Here is a 12,831-nt window from a genome sequence, read left to right as displayed (position 1 = left end):
TTTTGGATTATAGCAGTTTTTCCCCCCATAACCACCCTCCCACCCACAAACCATCCCATCTCTTACTCCCTCTCCTATCCCATTCTTCATTAAGATCCATTTTTAATTATCTTTATATATAGATCAACTTAGTATATACTAACTAAAGATTTCAACAGATTGCACCCACGCAGACACACAAAATATAGTTTGAATACTAGTTTTACCATTAATTCTCACAGTACAACACATTAAGGACAGAGATCCTACATGGGGAGTAAGTGCACAGTGACTCCTGATGTTGATTTAACAATTGACACCTGAGGCTCTTGTCGTGAGCTGCCCAGGCATGGAAGCCTCTTGAGTTCACAAGCTCTGACCTTATGTAGACAAGGCCATAATCAAACTGGAAGTTCTCTCTTTCCCCTCAGAGAAAGGTGCCTCCTTCTTTGATCCTTGGCCCATTAACTGCGTTTTGTTGTGGAGTTTCTTGATCTCTTTATATACTTGAGTTACAGAGGGAGAGGTCTTCCACCTGATGGTTCACTCCCCAATTGGCCACATCGGCCAGAGCTGCACTGATCCAAAGCCAAGAGCCAAGAGTTTCTTATGGGTCTCCCATGTGGATGCAGGGGCCCAAGTGCCCGGGCCCTTCCAGGCCATAGCAGAGCTGGATTGGAAGTGGAGCCCATAAGGGATGCCAGCACCTCAGGCCAGGGAGTTAACCCACCTGTCCCACCCCTCTTTTTCATTCTTTTGCTTTGTTCTAGGTAACCATTACTTGCTTCACAGATACTGGAAGTGACATTATTTTGCCAATGGAACAGCTTGCTCCTTTTTGCTTTAAAAATAGCTGGATGTCTTTGAATGTGTTCAATTAATTTTGTCTTTTTTCTCCTTTCTCCAAGATATGGACCAAATTGCTATACAGGAATCCTGTTACCTTTGAATGGAGTATTAAAAAGATGTTAAGTGCTAGAATGTTCATGAAAACTGGTATGGGGTATAAGTGCCGTTGCTAGGTGATTATTTTGGTGACAGACATCATGGCTGGGCCAATCAAGTTAGATAGCTTCCTTCCCCAGTATGGATTAAATGACACATCCCTCCCGTTAAAACATTCTACAAGACCTACTTTCATCATTTCTGGGCATCCAGCAGGAACCCCCAGCTTACCCATCACACCCAAGATTTGTAACAGTAACCACAGCTCCCTCAATAAATGATGGGTTACCCTTTTACAACCAGACCTCAACCACTGTTCACAAAGAATTCTTCACAGTTGTGGCCTTCTTCCCCTAGTACCAACGTTCAGCTGCAACGAAAAGCAACTTTTACTATAGGTGGAATAGTTTTTTACACACGTTGCAGTTGTGCCTACTTCCTGGCTTTCACTTTTCCTCTAGGTCAGAGAAAGCAAGCAAAATTACTAACTTTAAACACATTTTTATTACACAAAGGTGTCACATCATTGGGTATTTCTCTACTTTGTACACAATTATTCTCCACAGAAAGGCTGCTTCTTAACTTCTCATCTGGTGATGGCAAGCACTAAAATCCTGATTTTTAACAGAATAGTAGTAAAAATGCCTCAGTGATTTAAGTTGAAAGCAGTACACTGGTACATGGCTCTTGCACCCAGTATCAGGAATGTACAAATGTCTTTTTTATTTATTCAAAAGTACAAAATAAATTATCTGTAGGCATGGACAATGACAGCAGTAAACCATTATATATTGTCAACTGAAACCAGTAACTGATGCTTATAGTGATTTTCTTCAGCAAGCCTTTTCTCCGTTTTCTTCAACTGACTTCTCTGAAGTTCTTGATGAGGAACATTGCCTTGAGCTTCCTGTCACAGTTCATTAATAATGGTAAAGCATTATTCTAAGAATTAGAACATACCACCTCCCATACCACCTCCCATTCCGCCCATCGCGCCCATTCCAGGGTCCTTCTCTTCTTTAGGAATTTCTGTGACTACAACTTCTGCTGTAGTTAACAGAGAGGCCACTCCAGCAGCATCCAGTAAAGCAGTTCTTACAACCTAGAAAAAAAGTAAATAATATGTTAGTTTCCCTTAGTAAATATGAACAAGACTTAATGAAAATGAAAAGTTTATGTCTGAGTTGCTGAATTTTTAGAAAGTGCTCAATTATGTACCTTTGTTGGATCAATGATTCCTTTTTCTACCATATTCACAAAATCCCCAAGCATAGCATCATAACCAATTTCTGGGGAGCTTTGCAGAATTTTCTCAACAATCAAGGATCCTTCAACACCTGCATTCTTAGCAATAGTCATTGCTGGAATTTTCAGCGTTCTTTTAATAATTTCTATACCTACAGAGAAAATTTAATAACTTTGTTAGTTCTTTCTTCTGTAAATAATGTAACACATTCTAATCTGTGAAGGTACCTGACAGAAATCCCAATACCAACGTAAGTCAAATCACTGCTCCTATTACCTTCCTCTATTCTACTTTTGTTAATTAGGAAATTGTGATTTACTATTCCATACAGGAAGCAGCAACATGACTAAAATCTGACCATAAATAAATTCACTTAAAAGCTTTTTGTTTTACCAATTTTTTGATCTTCATTAGCTGGAGTTAGTGAGTCCAAGGCTGGAATGCACCGAAGCAGGGCACAACCTCCTCCCAGAACAATGCCTTCTTCAACAGCAGCTCTTGTAGCATTTAGGGCATCTGTAACTCTGTCCTTCTTTTCATTTACTTCAACATCACTTGTCCCACCAACCTGAAGTTCCAGAAGTTTCAGTTAGTATGGCTCCTCCCATTCAAGATGTGGACTACCTAAAAGGTCATTTAGAGATCATCCAGGAGCCAGCGCTGCAGTGCAGTGGGTTAAAGCCCTGGCCTGAGGTGTCAGCATCCCATATGGGCGCTGGTTCTAGTCCCTGCTGCTCCACTTCTGATCCAGCTCTCTGCTGTGGCCTGGGAAAGCAGTGCAAGAAGGCCCTAGTCCTTGGGCCCCTGCACCCACGTGGGAGACCTGGAAGAAGCTCCTGGCTCTGGATCAGCACAGCTCCAGCCATTTCGGCCATCTGGGGAATGAACCATCGGACAGAAGATCTCTTTCTCTGCCTCTCCTCTCTCTGTGTAACTCTGACTTTCAAATAAATAAATAAATCTTAAAAAAAAAACAAAAAAACACAACTATCCAGTTTACTTAAAATGCAATTTTAAGGGGGGAAAAATGTTGCCTACTTGTTAAAAGGAACTGCAACAACCCACAAAAGACAGATTCCAGAATGACTTTCTCATGAGCATCTTTCCCACAGCAATTTCCCCCCATAAAACTAGTTTACAAAAGCAATGTTTCGGTAAACAATTTTACATAATGAATATTGCCATGAGCACATTACTCCCTCAAATATTTAGGTTCCACAGTACTACTGGGAAATACTATAGAAGCAAAAATCAATACAACAGTGAATCTCACCTTTAGCACAGCTACTCCATCTGAAAGCTTTGCAAGACGTTCATTCAGTTTTTCTTTTTCATATTCACTAGTCGTGATGTCTAACTGCTCGATGATTTCTTGAATACGTTTTTCAATTTGAGCCTTGTCACCTTTTCCTTTCAAAAGCATAGCATCATCTTTGGTCACAATGACTTCTCCAACTTTTCCTAAGTCATGAGGTTGAACATCTTCAAGATTTAGGGTCAATCCCTCTTCTCCAAATACCTACAACATTTTAAAGTTGTAAGTTATCATACTGTACTTCTTTGAAATGAACAGACTTCAAGACCAACATAAGTCTATAAGAAGATTTAAATTGTCTTTCATTGCATTTTCAACATCTCAGTTTTCACAACTCTACCAGTCACTATTATTCTAATTTGAGAAATACTCAATGCCACACTTATTGAAGGAAGGGAGACTATACCGACCATAAGCTGAAATTCTTTTTTTTTTTTTTTTTTTGACAGGCAGAGTGGACAGTGAGAGAGAGACAGAGAGAAAGGTCTTCCCTTTGCCGTTGGTTCACCCTCCAATGGCCGCCGCGGCCAGTGCACTGCGCTGATCCGATGGCAGGAGCCAGGTACTTCTCCTGGTCTCCCATGGGGTGCAGGGCCCAAGCACTTGGGCCATCCTCCACTGCACTCCCTGGCCACAGCAGAGAGCTGGCCTGGAAGAGGGGCAACCGGGGCAGAATCGGGTGCCCCGACCGGGACTAGAACCCGGTGTGCTGGCGCCACAAGGCGGAGGATTAGCCTACTGAGCCGTGGCGCCGGCCAGGCTGAAATTCTTTAATCCCACAATGGATTATTTTTTATCACATTATTGACTTTCAAAACTGAAAGCAGATTTAGTAAAAAAGCTCATTCTTAGTAAGCCAAAAACATGGCAAATCAGAGATAAAAGCAGCAGAAGATAGCCCAGCGCTGGCCACTGTGGTCATTTGAAGAGTGAACCAATGGATGGAAGATCTCTCTCTCTCCCCCCTTTCCTTATAACTCTGCCTTTCAAATAAATAAATAAGTCTTTTAAAAATAAATTTTAAAAATTAAAAATAAACAGTAACTAATTGTGAAAAATTAAATTCTCTCTAAATTTTAGACCTGGAAATATAAATAACATTCAGTAAACAAATATAAAACTTAAGTTTACTTACTGCACCACCAGTAGCAATAGCCATATCTTTAAGCTGGTTCTTTCTATTGTCACCAAAACCTGGAGCTTTGACTGCTACAACCTGAAGACCAACTTTTAGCCTGTTAAGGACAGAAGACGGTGAGACTTAAATTGAATAAAAATACCTACTATCTAGTTTAGTTCCTCTCAAGTCCTGGTACTACCAGAACTGTTCATATTAAAAGAGGAAAAGTAGGAGACAGAGCTATATTCTACTCATCTATACTTCTTTGTAGCTGATTACCTTCTTAATAAACTGCTGGCCTCACATTCCAGTTGAACCGCTGAACCCAGAAGCAAAAATCACATTACAATTAAGGACATATTAGCAACTATTTTATGAGTGATGGAAAACAATAATTATAAAATATTAAAAGTAAATGAGTAATCTAATGAAGACTTCTATGGGTTATTGTTAAAGTTAAGTTTGAACAAAGAATGTCCCAAATTTAGCTCTTTTATAAATGTTATACAAAACTGTAGTGTTAAACTCACCTGAAATTTTATCAGGTAAATGAATACTTGAAATATCATAATCAAAGAAATGTCCATTAGAGAGCAGATTGTGAACAAAACTTTAAGACAGTGTCGCTCTATTTTACTGAGACAAATAAAAAACTAGGATAAGCTATGATGATATGCTATGAAAACTGGGCAAAGACTTTAGAGCTACCGGTAAACAGCTCAACAAAAACTTTGCACTGTTTAGAATATGACCATTACTTATTTCAAGGTTAAAACCAATATTAAACTATAAACTTGTTGAATAGACTTCATCTTATTTTAGGTTGAGTGTTAATTTCTCTCACTTGAGAATATGAAATACTTATCACTAAATACACTAAGGGATGAGGTTTTTATAATGGCAATTATTTCCTTCCTTCCTTGTTCCATGCAAAATTACCTTGTGTTCCTCGGGGCTCGCTTGTGGCACAGTAGGTTAAACTGCTGCCTGTGACACCTGCATCCCACATTAGAACACCGTTTGAGTAGCAACTGCTTTGCTTCCAATTTAGCTCCCTGCTAATGTATCCAGGAAAGCAGTGGAAGATGGCCCAAGTATTTGGGCCCCTGTGACCCACATAGGAGACCCAGATGGAGTTTCAGGCTCCTGGCTTCAGCCTAGACCAGCCCTGGCTGTTGCAGTCATTTAGGGAGTGAACCAGTGATGGACATCTCTCCCTGATGTTGTCTTTCAAATAAATAAAAATAATTCTTAAAGTCTTCTGAAACATGAAGATGCAAGCAGCACACCTGTACTCCAAAAAGCTGATAAAAAATAGAACTAAAGATAGTTTGGTCCAAAGAAACAATTTAAAACCATGCAGTTTTTTCCATAAGAGGCTTTTTACACAAATTTTGTAAAGAACTTTCATATACACTACAAATCTAGATACAAACACAGGTTGATAGAATATGGAGGAACATAATGGAGATTTCAAACATCAATACAAGTTCTTCATCAGGAAATGTGAAGTATCAAATACACTGCTTATTACCTATTCAAAACAAGTGTACTCAGAGCTTCTCCATCAACATCTTCAGCAATTATGACCAGGGGCTTACGGTGAGCATTGGCAATTTCAAGAGCAGGTACGATGGATTGGACACTAGATATTTTCTTTTCACTCAGCAGAACATAGGCATCTTGGAATTCACATTTCTGACCTACAAAAAGCAAACAAAAAAAAAAAACAAAACAAAATTTCAAACCAGGAACCAGCCTCATAGAGTAGCAAGTAGACTCCACCTGGGACGCACGTATCTCATATGGGTACTGGTTCATGCCCCAGCTGTTCCACTTCCAATCCAACTCCCTGCCTGGAAAAAGCAACCCAGGTACTTGGGCTCCTGCTTCATCCTGACTCAGCCTGGCTGTTGTGGCCACCTGGGAGTGAACTGGTGGATCAAAGATCTCAGAGAGTCTCTCTCTTTCTAACTCTTGACTTTCAAATAAATACATCTTTAAAAAAATTTTCAGGGGCCAGTGCTGTGGTACAGAGGGTTAAAGTCCTGGCCTGCAGTACTGGCATCCCATATGGGCTCCAGTTTGAATCCTGGCTGTTCCATTTCCAAACCAGCTCCCTGCTAATGCACCTGGGAAAGTAGTGTAGGATGGCCCAAGTCCTTGGGCCCCCGCACCCATACAGGAGACCCGGAAGAAACTCCAGGCTCCTGGTTTCTGATCACCTCAGCTCCAGCCATTGTGGCCCTTTGAAGCGTGAACCAGCAGATGGAAGACCTTTCTGTTTCTACCTCTCTCTAACTTGTCTTCCCAATAAATCTTTTTTAAACAATTTCAAACTGAACAATGCAATTTATTTACACAGAAAACTTTCAATTCGAAAGTGATCAAGAAGTTCATGTTTTCCTTCTTTATTTCTTATAATTACTTTTAGAACACTTATTTTTTAGAGGTAATGCTACCAACTAATGCCTATAGCTTGACGTACACTAGCAATGTACACTTAAAATTTTTAGTTATTGATTTGTTCTTACCTTTTGATGTATTAATAAAGTATGGAGAAATATAGCCTCGATCAAACTTCATGCCTTCAATAATTTCTAATTCATCATTCAGTGTTTTCCCATCCTATGAAATGCCAAAGAATTAGGTATGTGGATTTCACAGAAGAGACACCAAACTTGCATCCAATTTCACTTCTACAAAAGCTCCAAAAACTCATACTTGAAAAAATTCTTACAGCTATATAGTTAGCAAAAATTACTACTAACTGGATCAAAAAATAGTAAACAGGGCACTTTTTACATGCGTTGAGATTATATATGAAGAAATGAAGTATTCACTGAACATTCTATTTGAACCACAAATGGACTGATTTTGTTTGGAACGCTCAGTTTTGATTACTGGACGTTTCATTCAAGCTATCAAAAACATACTTGCCTTTACTGTGATGACACCTTTCCTTCCAACCTTCTTCATTGCATCAGAAATGATGTTGCCAATTTCTTTGTCTCCATTTGCAGAAATTGTAGCAACCTGAAACAATCAAGTCAGTCTTTAGAATCAAACAGTAAGGCTAGGGTCCTCGATTCACAACCCTTGTCCTAGTAACTTTCAAAGTAATAATTCCATTTAGGGAGATTTTATGATACAACAGTTTCAACCAAAATATTGGCTCTCTGTACAATTCTTTTTAAATTCATTATTTGGCTATATTATTTTGAGGAGCACGAAACAATTCTTTTAAACAACAGCAGTTAAAAAAAAAACATGCTGGCATCTCATTTTTCCTCTGTAAATGTGTGATATTAAAACTAACAAACAGGGGCCAGCGCCGTGGCTCACTTGGCTAATTCTCTGCCTGTGACGCTGGCACCCAGGGTTCTAGTCCTGGTTGGGGCGCCGGATTCCGTTCCGGTTGCTCCTCTTTCAGTCCAGCTCTCTGCTGTGGACCCCAGAGGGCAGTGGAGGATGGCCCAGGTAATTGGACGCCTGCACCCGGTATAGGAGACCAGGAGGAAGCACCTGGCTCCTGGCTTCAGACAGGCCCAGCACTGGCCGTGGTGGCCATTTTGGAGGTGAACCAACAGAAGGAAGACCTTTCTGTCTCTCTCTCACTGTCTAACTCTGTCAAGTTAAAAAAACAAAACAAAACAAAACAAACACACTGACAAACAATGTACTTTGGACAACAGCTAAAAACATTTTCATGTATGCTCAAATCCATTTTGCGGTCATACAGAACTAACAAGATAAATCATCGAGATTCAAATTATAGTTACTGAATTCTTTCAAATGTTTCAGCAATAAGTAAAAATGACTCCGATGTTGGTGACTGAGTGCTGCTGCTACTCGATACTGGTGTGACGATTATGGAATACATTGCCACATGTACTAAGTTTTCAAAAAACTATTATTTTAATATACAAAAGGTCCTTACCTGAGCAATTTCTTCAGGGGTTGTCACAGGTTTTGACTGCTTCTTAAGCTCAGCAATTACAGCATCAACAGCTAACATCACACCTTGTTCAAGAATATGAGTACGTCATTACAACAGTTACTCTCACATGGCTTCCATGTTACATAGATTCACAATATTGTTAATGCCTTAACATTATGTCTATACACAGCTTCTGTGCTAGTGCCATTGCTAACTAGAGTTGAATGACATGCAGTTAACAGTAACTTTAACTTTACACACTAAGTAAAGACACACAGGGCCAGAACAGCTTTGGAACTTGACTAAATAAAGGTAGATGTGTATAGTTTCAAGAATTTCACTACAACTACTCCCACGTCGTTCCTAATCTAGTCACATGGCCTGCCGCTGAAAAGGGTCACCCAACGATTTACCTTCATTATATGATGCACAAAAAACCCAAAATGGGCAACCCTTACTTCCAACAAGTGACAAGATTTTGTCATGGCTGTCGCACATACATCCTTACCTCTTCTGATTTCCACTGGATTAGCACCTTTGCTAATCTTCTCAAAGCCTTCCTTGGCAATAGAGCGGGCCAGCACAGTAGCTGTGGTGGTGCCATCCCCAGCCTCTTCATTTGTGTTATTGGCAACATCTTGAACAAGTTTAGCTCCAATATTCTTATATTTATCCTTTAAGTCAATTGACTTTGCAACAGTCACACCATCTTTTGTTACTTTAGGGCTACCCCAACTCTGTTCAATAATTACTGTTCTCCCCTGTAAATGCACAGGAAAAAATGTCACATGATCTCATATGCTAAAAATTTAGAGTTAAAAAATGAGCAAGCTTCAATAACAAGTACTTAAAAATCTCCATGCAGATTCTATCATTTTTATCAGTCCTGCAACATGGTCTCAAGGGCAAATTCATCATGATCCTTAGTCTACAAAAACTGACCTCTGCTTCTCTGCAGAGCAGAACTTTGAATGAAATTATAGGAGATGAAAATCTCAGGGAATAAAAATGTCCTCTTATAATATAATAAAGTGTACAACGCAAGATTAATCACAAGATTCAATACTCTTCACATTGCTTATACTTAAGTTTTGCCTGGCGCTTATTCAACATACTCAGAATAAAGTACTCAGAACTTGGGAGACCCAAACAGAGTTCCAGGCTCCTGGTCTTGGCCCAGCCCCAGCTGTTGTGGGTTTTTGGGAGAGTGAACTAGTGGAAGGAAAATCTTTTTCTTTCAGATGAGCAAGTAAACCCTTTGAAGATTTACTGGAGCCGATGTTGTGGCTGTAAAAGCTACTGCCTGCAGTGCCAGTATCCCATGAGTAGTGGTTCTAGTCCTGGTTGTTCCCTTTATTTATTTATTTATTTGACAGAATTAGACAGTGAGAGAGACAGAGAGAAAGGTCTTCCTTTCATTGGTTCACTCCCCAAATGGCTGCCACGCCAGAGCTACGCCGATCCAAAGCCCCGAAGCCAGGAGCCAGGTGCTTCCTGGTCTTCCATGCGGGTGCAGGCAAACAATTACCTAGGCCATCCTCCACTGCCCTCCCGGGCCACAGCAGAGAGCTGGATTGGAAGAGGAGAAACCGGGACTAGAATCCGGCGCCCATATGGGATGCCGGCACTGCAGGCGGAGGATTAACCAAGTGAGCCACAGAAGTCTTCCACTTCCGAAAATAAAGTGGAGGATGGTCCCTGCACCTATGTGGAAGACCTGGAAGAAGCTCCTGGTTCCTGGTTCTGGCCATTGCAGCCATTTGGGGAGTGAACCGTTGAATGGAAAATCTCTCTGTGCCTTTCAAACAAATCTTTTAAAAGAAAATTTACTTTTTTTAAAGGCAAAACGACAGAGAAAAATGGAGAGATTAGGAGATCTTCCATCCAATAATGGTTCATTCACCAAATGGCTGCAAAAGCCACATATGGAGCTAAGAACTCCATTCCGATCTCCCATACAGTTGGCAATTACCTAGGCCATCTTCCACTGCCTTCCCAGAAACATTAGCAGGGAGTTAATAGAATAGGAGGCAGAGTAACTGAGATTCAAACCAGCACTGGGACACGGGATGTAGACATCACAAGCTACAGCTTAAATGGCTACACCATAATGGTATCCCACAAATAAAACTGTAGGAATCCCAAACATAGCATATATGTTTCTGTACCTTTTGGATTTGCACCAAAACTGCTACCTTCTATTTTTGAGCTGTACAAATGGCCTATTTTTACAGTTGTTTAGGTCACTTTGATATTTGAACTGTTTTCAATTTGAAAACTGTACTCATCTGTACTACAGCCACCTCAAAAAAATTTTAAATATGCTTTGGAACAGGAGAGCAGCAGAAAAGTACTGGGCAAATTAGTACCTACAAGGAAGGGGGGAATGGGTAGAGTTAGTTTTCCAAGATGATACATGGTGGCTATGATTGCCAACAAGATCAATGCATTTACTGTTCCTTAACTGTGTGCTAAAAAATGGTAATGAAAAATTAGGGAGCAGAGGTTGAGTTCCTGCCTGGCACAGTTCTGGCTGTTGTGAGCATTTGAGGAGTGAACCAGCAGATGAGATCGGTCACACTGCCTTTCAGACAAATCTTTTAAAAATTATCACCTGCAAATACTTATCTGAGGTATTATTGGACACAACCTGTATTTCCCCCCAATACATGCCACTACTGGGAAAAGATCCATGAATGTGATGCAAGGACACAAGCGAAATTAACTGTACTAAGTGTTCACCTTAAGCTGTGAGTTACTACCCAGTTACATCACACAATACACACAATAATAAAGAACTATACATAAAAACTAGATTCTCTCAAAAAGTGAATACCAAAGCACTGGTAAATAGTTCTACGTGACTATTCCTTAATCAGTAAAACAGTATTCCTTAATTACTAATACGTAATTAAAACCAAATAATACTGATACCTTTGGCCCCATTGTCACGGCTACAGCATCGGCTAAAAGGTCTACACCTTGAAGCATTAAAGCTCGGGCATCTGCACCAAATTTTACGTCTTTGGCGTAAGCCCGAGTGAGATGAGGAGCCAGTGCCCTGGACACTGGCCTCATCTGGCGAAGGACTGTGGGTAATCGAAGCATTTCTGCAGGAGAAAACAAGTACACGATCAGTACCACGCCAATCCGCGCGTCGCAGCAAATATGCCCACCCTCACACCAGATCAAGCAAGGTTAGGTGTGAACCAGGTCGACCTCTGCCAGCCACTAACCCCCGGCCACGCAGCCTCGGAACCCCAGCAATCGGCGCAAGCTAAGAGGCCGCCCCCTTGCCTGACCTATAGCACAAGGCACACGCAGCTGCTACCCCATGGCCGCCTACTCCTGCCTCCAAAAACGAGTTAATTTTTCACCGCTACAATGGCCTACAGAGTAGAATCGCTCCAATTGTATCCCTGCAAAGACCAATCGGTGGGAGTGGGGTGGGGGGAGGGGAGAGAGCGAGAAGAGAGGCGGTCTACAAATCCGAGTCACTAAGGAAGTATTCCTGAAGCCGCAAAACCCGCTCAGCGGAAAGTGTCTTCAAGTATCCAGCCGAAGCTACTGTATCAGAGCAGTTAACTAGGCCCCGACTCCGCGAGCCGAGCCCCACGTGCCTTGCTTTCAGGACGCCCCCAGCAAGGTCAAGAGCTGAGGCGCCGTACCCCTGCAGCCCGCCGGCCAAAAGCAGTTCCTGGCGGACGCGACCACCCCCAGCCAGGAACAGGCAACCCCAGCAGGCCCTAGCGGCCTCGATGTCCCCCGTCCCGTCCCCAGGCCAGTCCTCCCTCCTTCCCTCCCGCGCCTGGCCCGGGCCGCAGTCCACGCCGCACGTGATGAAACCCGCATGGGTTCCCGAGGCCTGGCCCAGCGGGCCCCGTCTCGCAATCCTCCGAGTCCTGGCTGTCGCCTGCCGGCCTGCTCAGGCCGGCCCGTAGCGGAAGGCGGCCTGCTCCAGGGCCGCAGGAGCCGGGGCCAGGCGGCGCCCAGTGGCCGCGTACCTGCGGGGAGGCGGCGCGGAGTGCACGCGGCGAGGCAGGCCGTCGGCGGCGAGTGAGGGCCAGGCTGCAGGGCGCGCACGGCAATGAGTCTGTGCCCCTCCCTCGGCTGCTCCCCGCCCCGCGGCACCGCGTGTGCGGCGGCTCCCGCCCCTTCCCGTCGCCCGGGGCCCGGCAATCAGCACGCGCCGCGCCCGCGCCCCGCCCCTCCCCACCGCGCAGAGCCTGGACGGCGGGATCAGCCCCCTCCGGCCGAGTTAGGCTCGTTCCCGGGCCGCGCTCGCT

General features: G+C 42.7%; 1 protein-coding gene across 1 annotated transcript; it reads right to left on the bottom strand.

Moving 5' to 3' along the window:
• Positions 1 to 1,409: 1,409 nt before the first annotated feature.
• Positions 1,410 to 12,737, bottom strand: HSPD1 (heat shock protein family D (Hsp60) member 1). Its single transcript, XM_002712368.5, has 12 exons — positions 12,550 to 12,737; positions 11,480 to 11,655; positions 9,054 to 9,306; positions 8,546 to 8,628; positions 7,546 to 7,641; positions 7,140 to 7,233; positions 6,140 to 6,308; positions 4,621 to 4,720; positions 3,444 to 3,689; positions 2,564 to 2,738; positions 2,143 to 2,321; positions 1,410 to 2,026 (listed from the first exon to the last, which is right to left on the bottom strand). Exons 2-12 carry the CDS (start codon positions 11,651 to 11,653, stop codon positions 1,874 to 1,876), a joined length of 1,722 nt encoding a protein of 573 aa, XP_002712414.3. The 5' UTR covers positions 11,654 to 11,655; positions 12,550 to 12,737; the 3' UTR covers positions 1,410 to 1,873.
• Positions 12,738 to 12,831: the final 94 nt, after the last annotated feature.

This window comes from Oryctolagus cuniculus, chromosome 3 (genome assembly GCF_964237555.1).
Source record: "Oryctolagus cuniculus chromosome 3, mOryCun1.1, whole genome shotgun sequence".
Taxonomy (NCBI): domain Eukaryota; kingdom Metazoa; phylum Chordata; class Mammalia; order Lagomorpha; family Leporidae; genus Oryctolagus; species Oryctolagus cuniculus.
Note: the sequence above shows the minus strand (reverse complement) of the source record. Positions and strands in the feature narration are given on the sequence as shown.

Coding starts and splice junctions, on each gene's coding strand:
- HSPD1 (XM_002712368.5), bottom strand. CDS start 11,653: ATGCTTCGATTACCCACAGTCCTTCGCCAGATGAGGCCAGTGTCCAGG. Junction 4,721..6,139: donor AGTACACTTGTTTTGAATAG/GTAATAAGCAGT, acceptor TGTCCTTAACAG/GCTAAAAGTTGGTCTTCAGG. Junction 2,027..2,142: donor GAATCATTGATCCAACAAAG/GTACATAATTGA, acceptor CTTTTTTTCTAG/GTTGTAAGAACTGCTTTACT.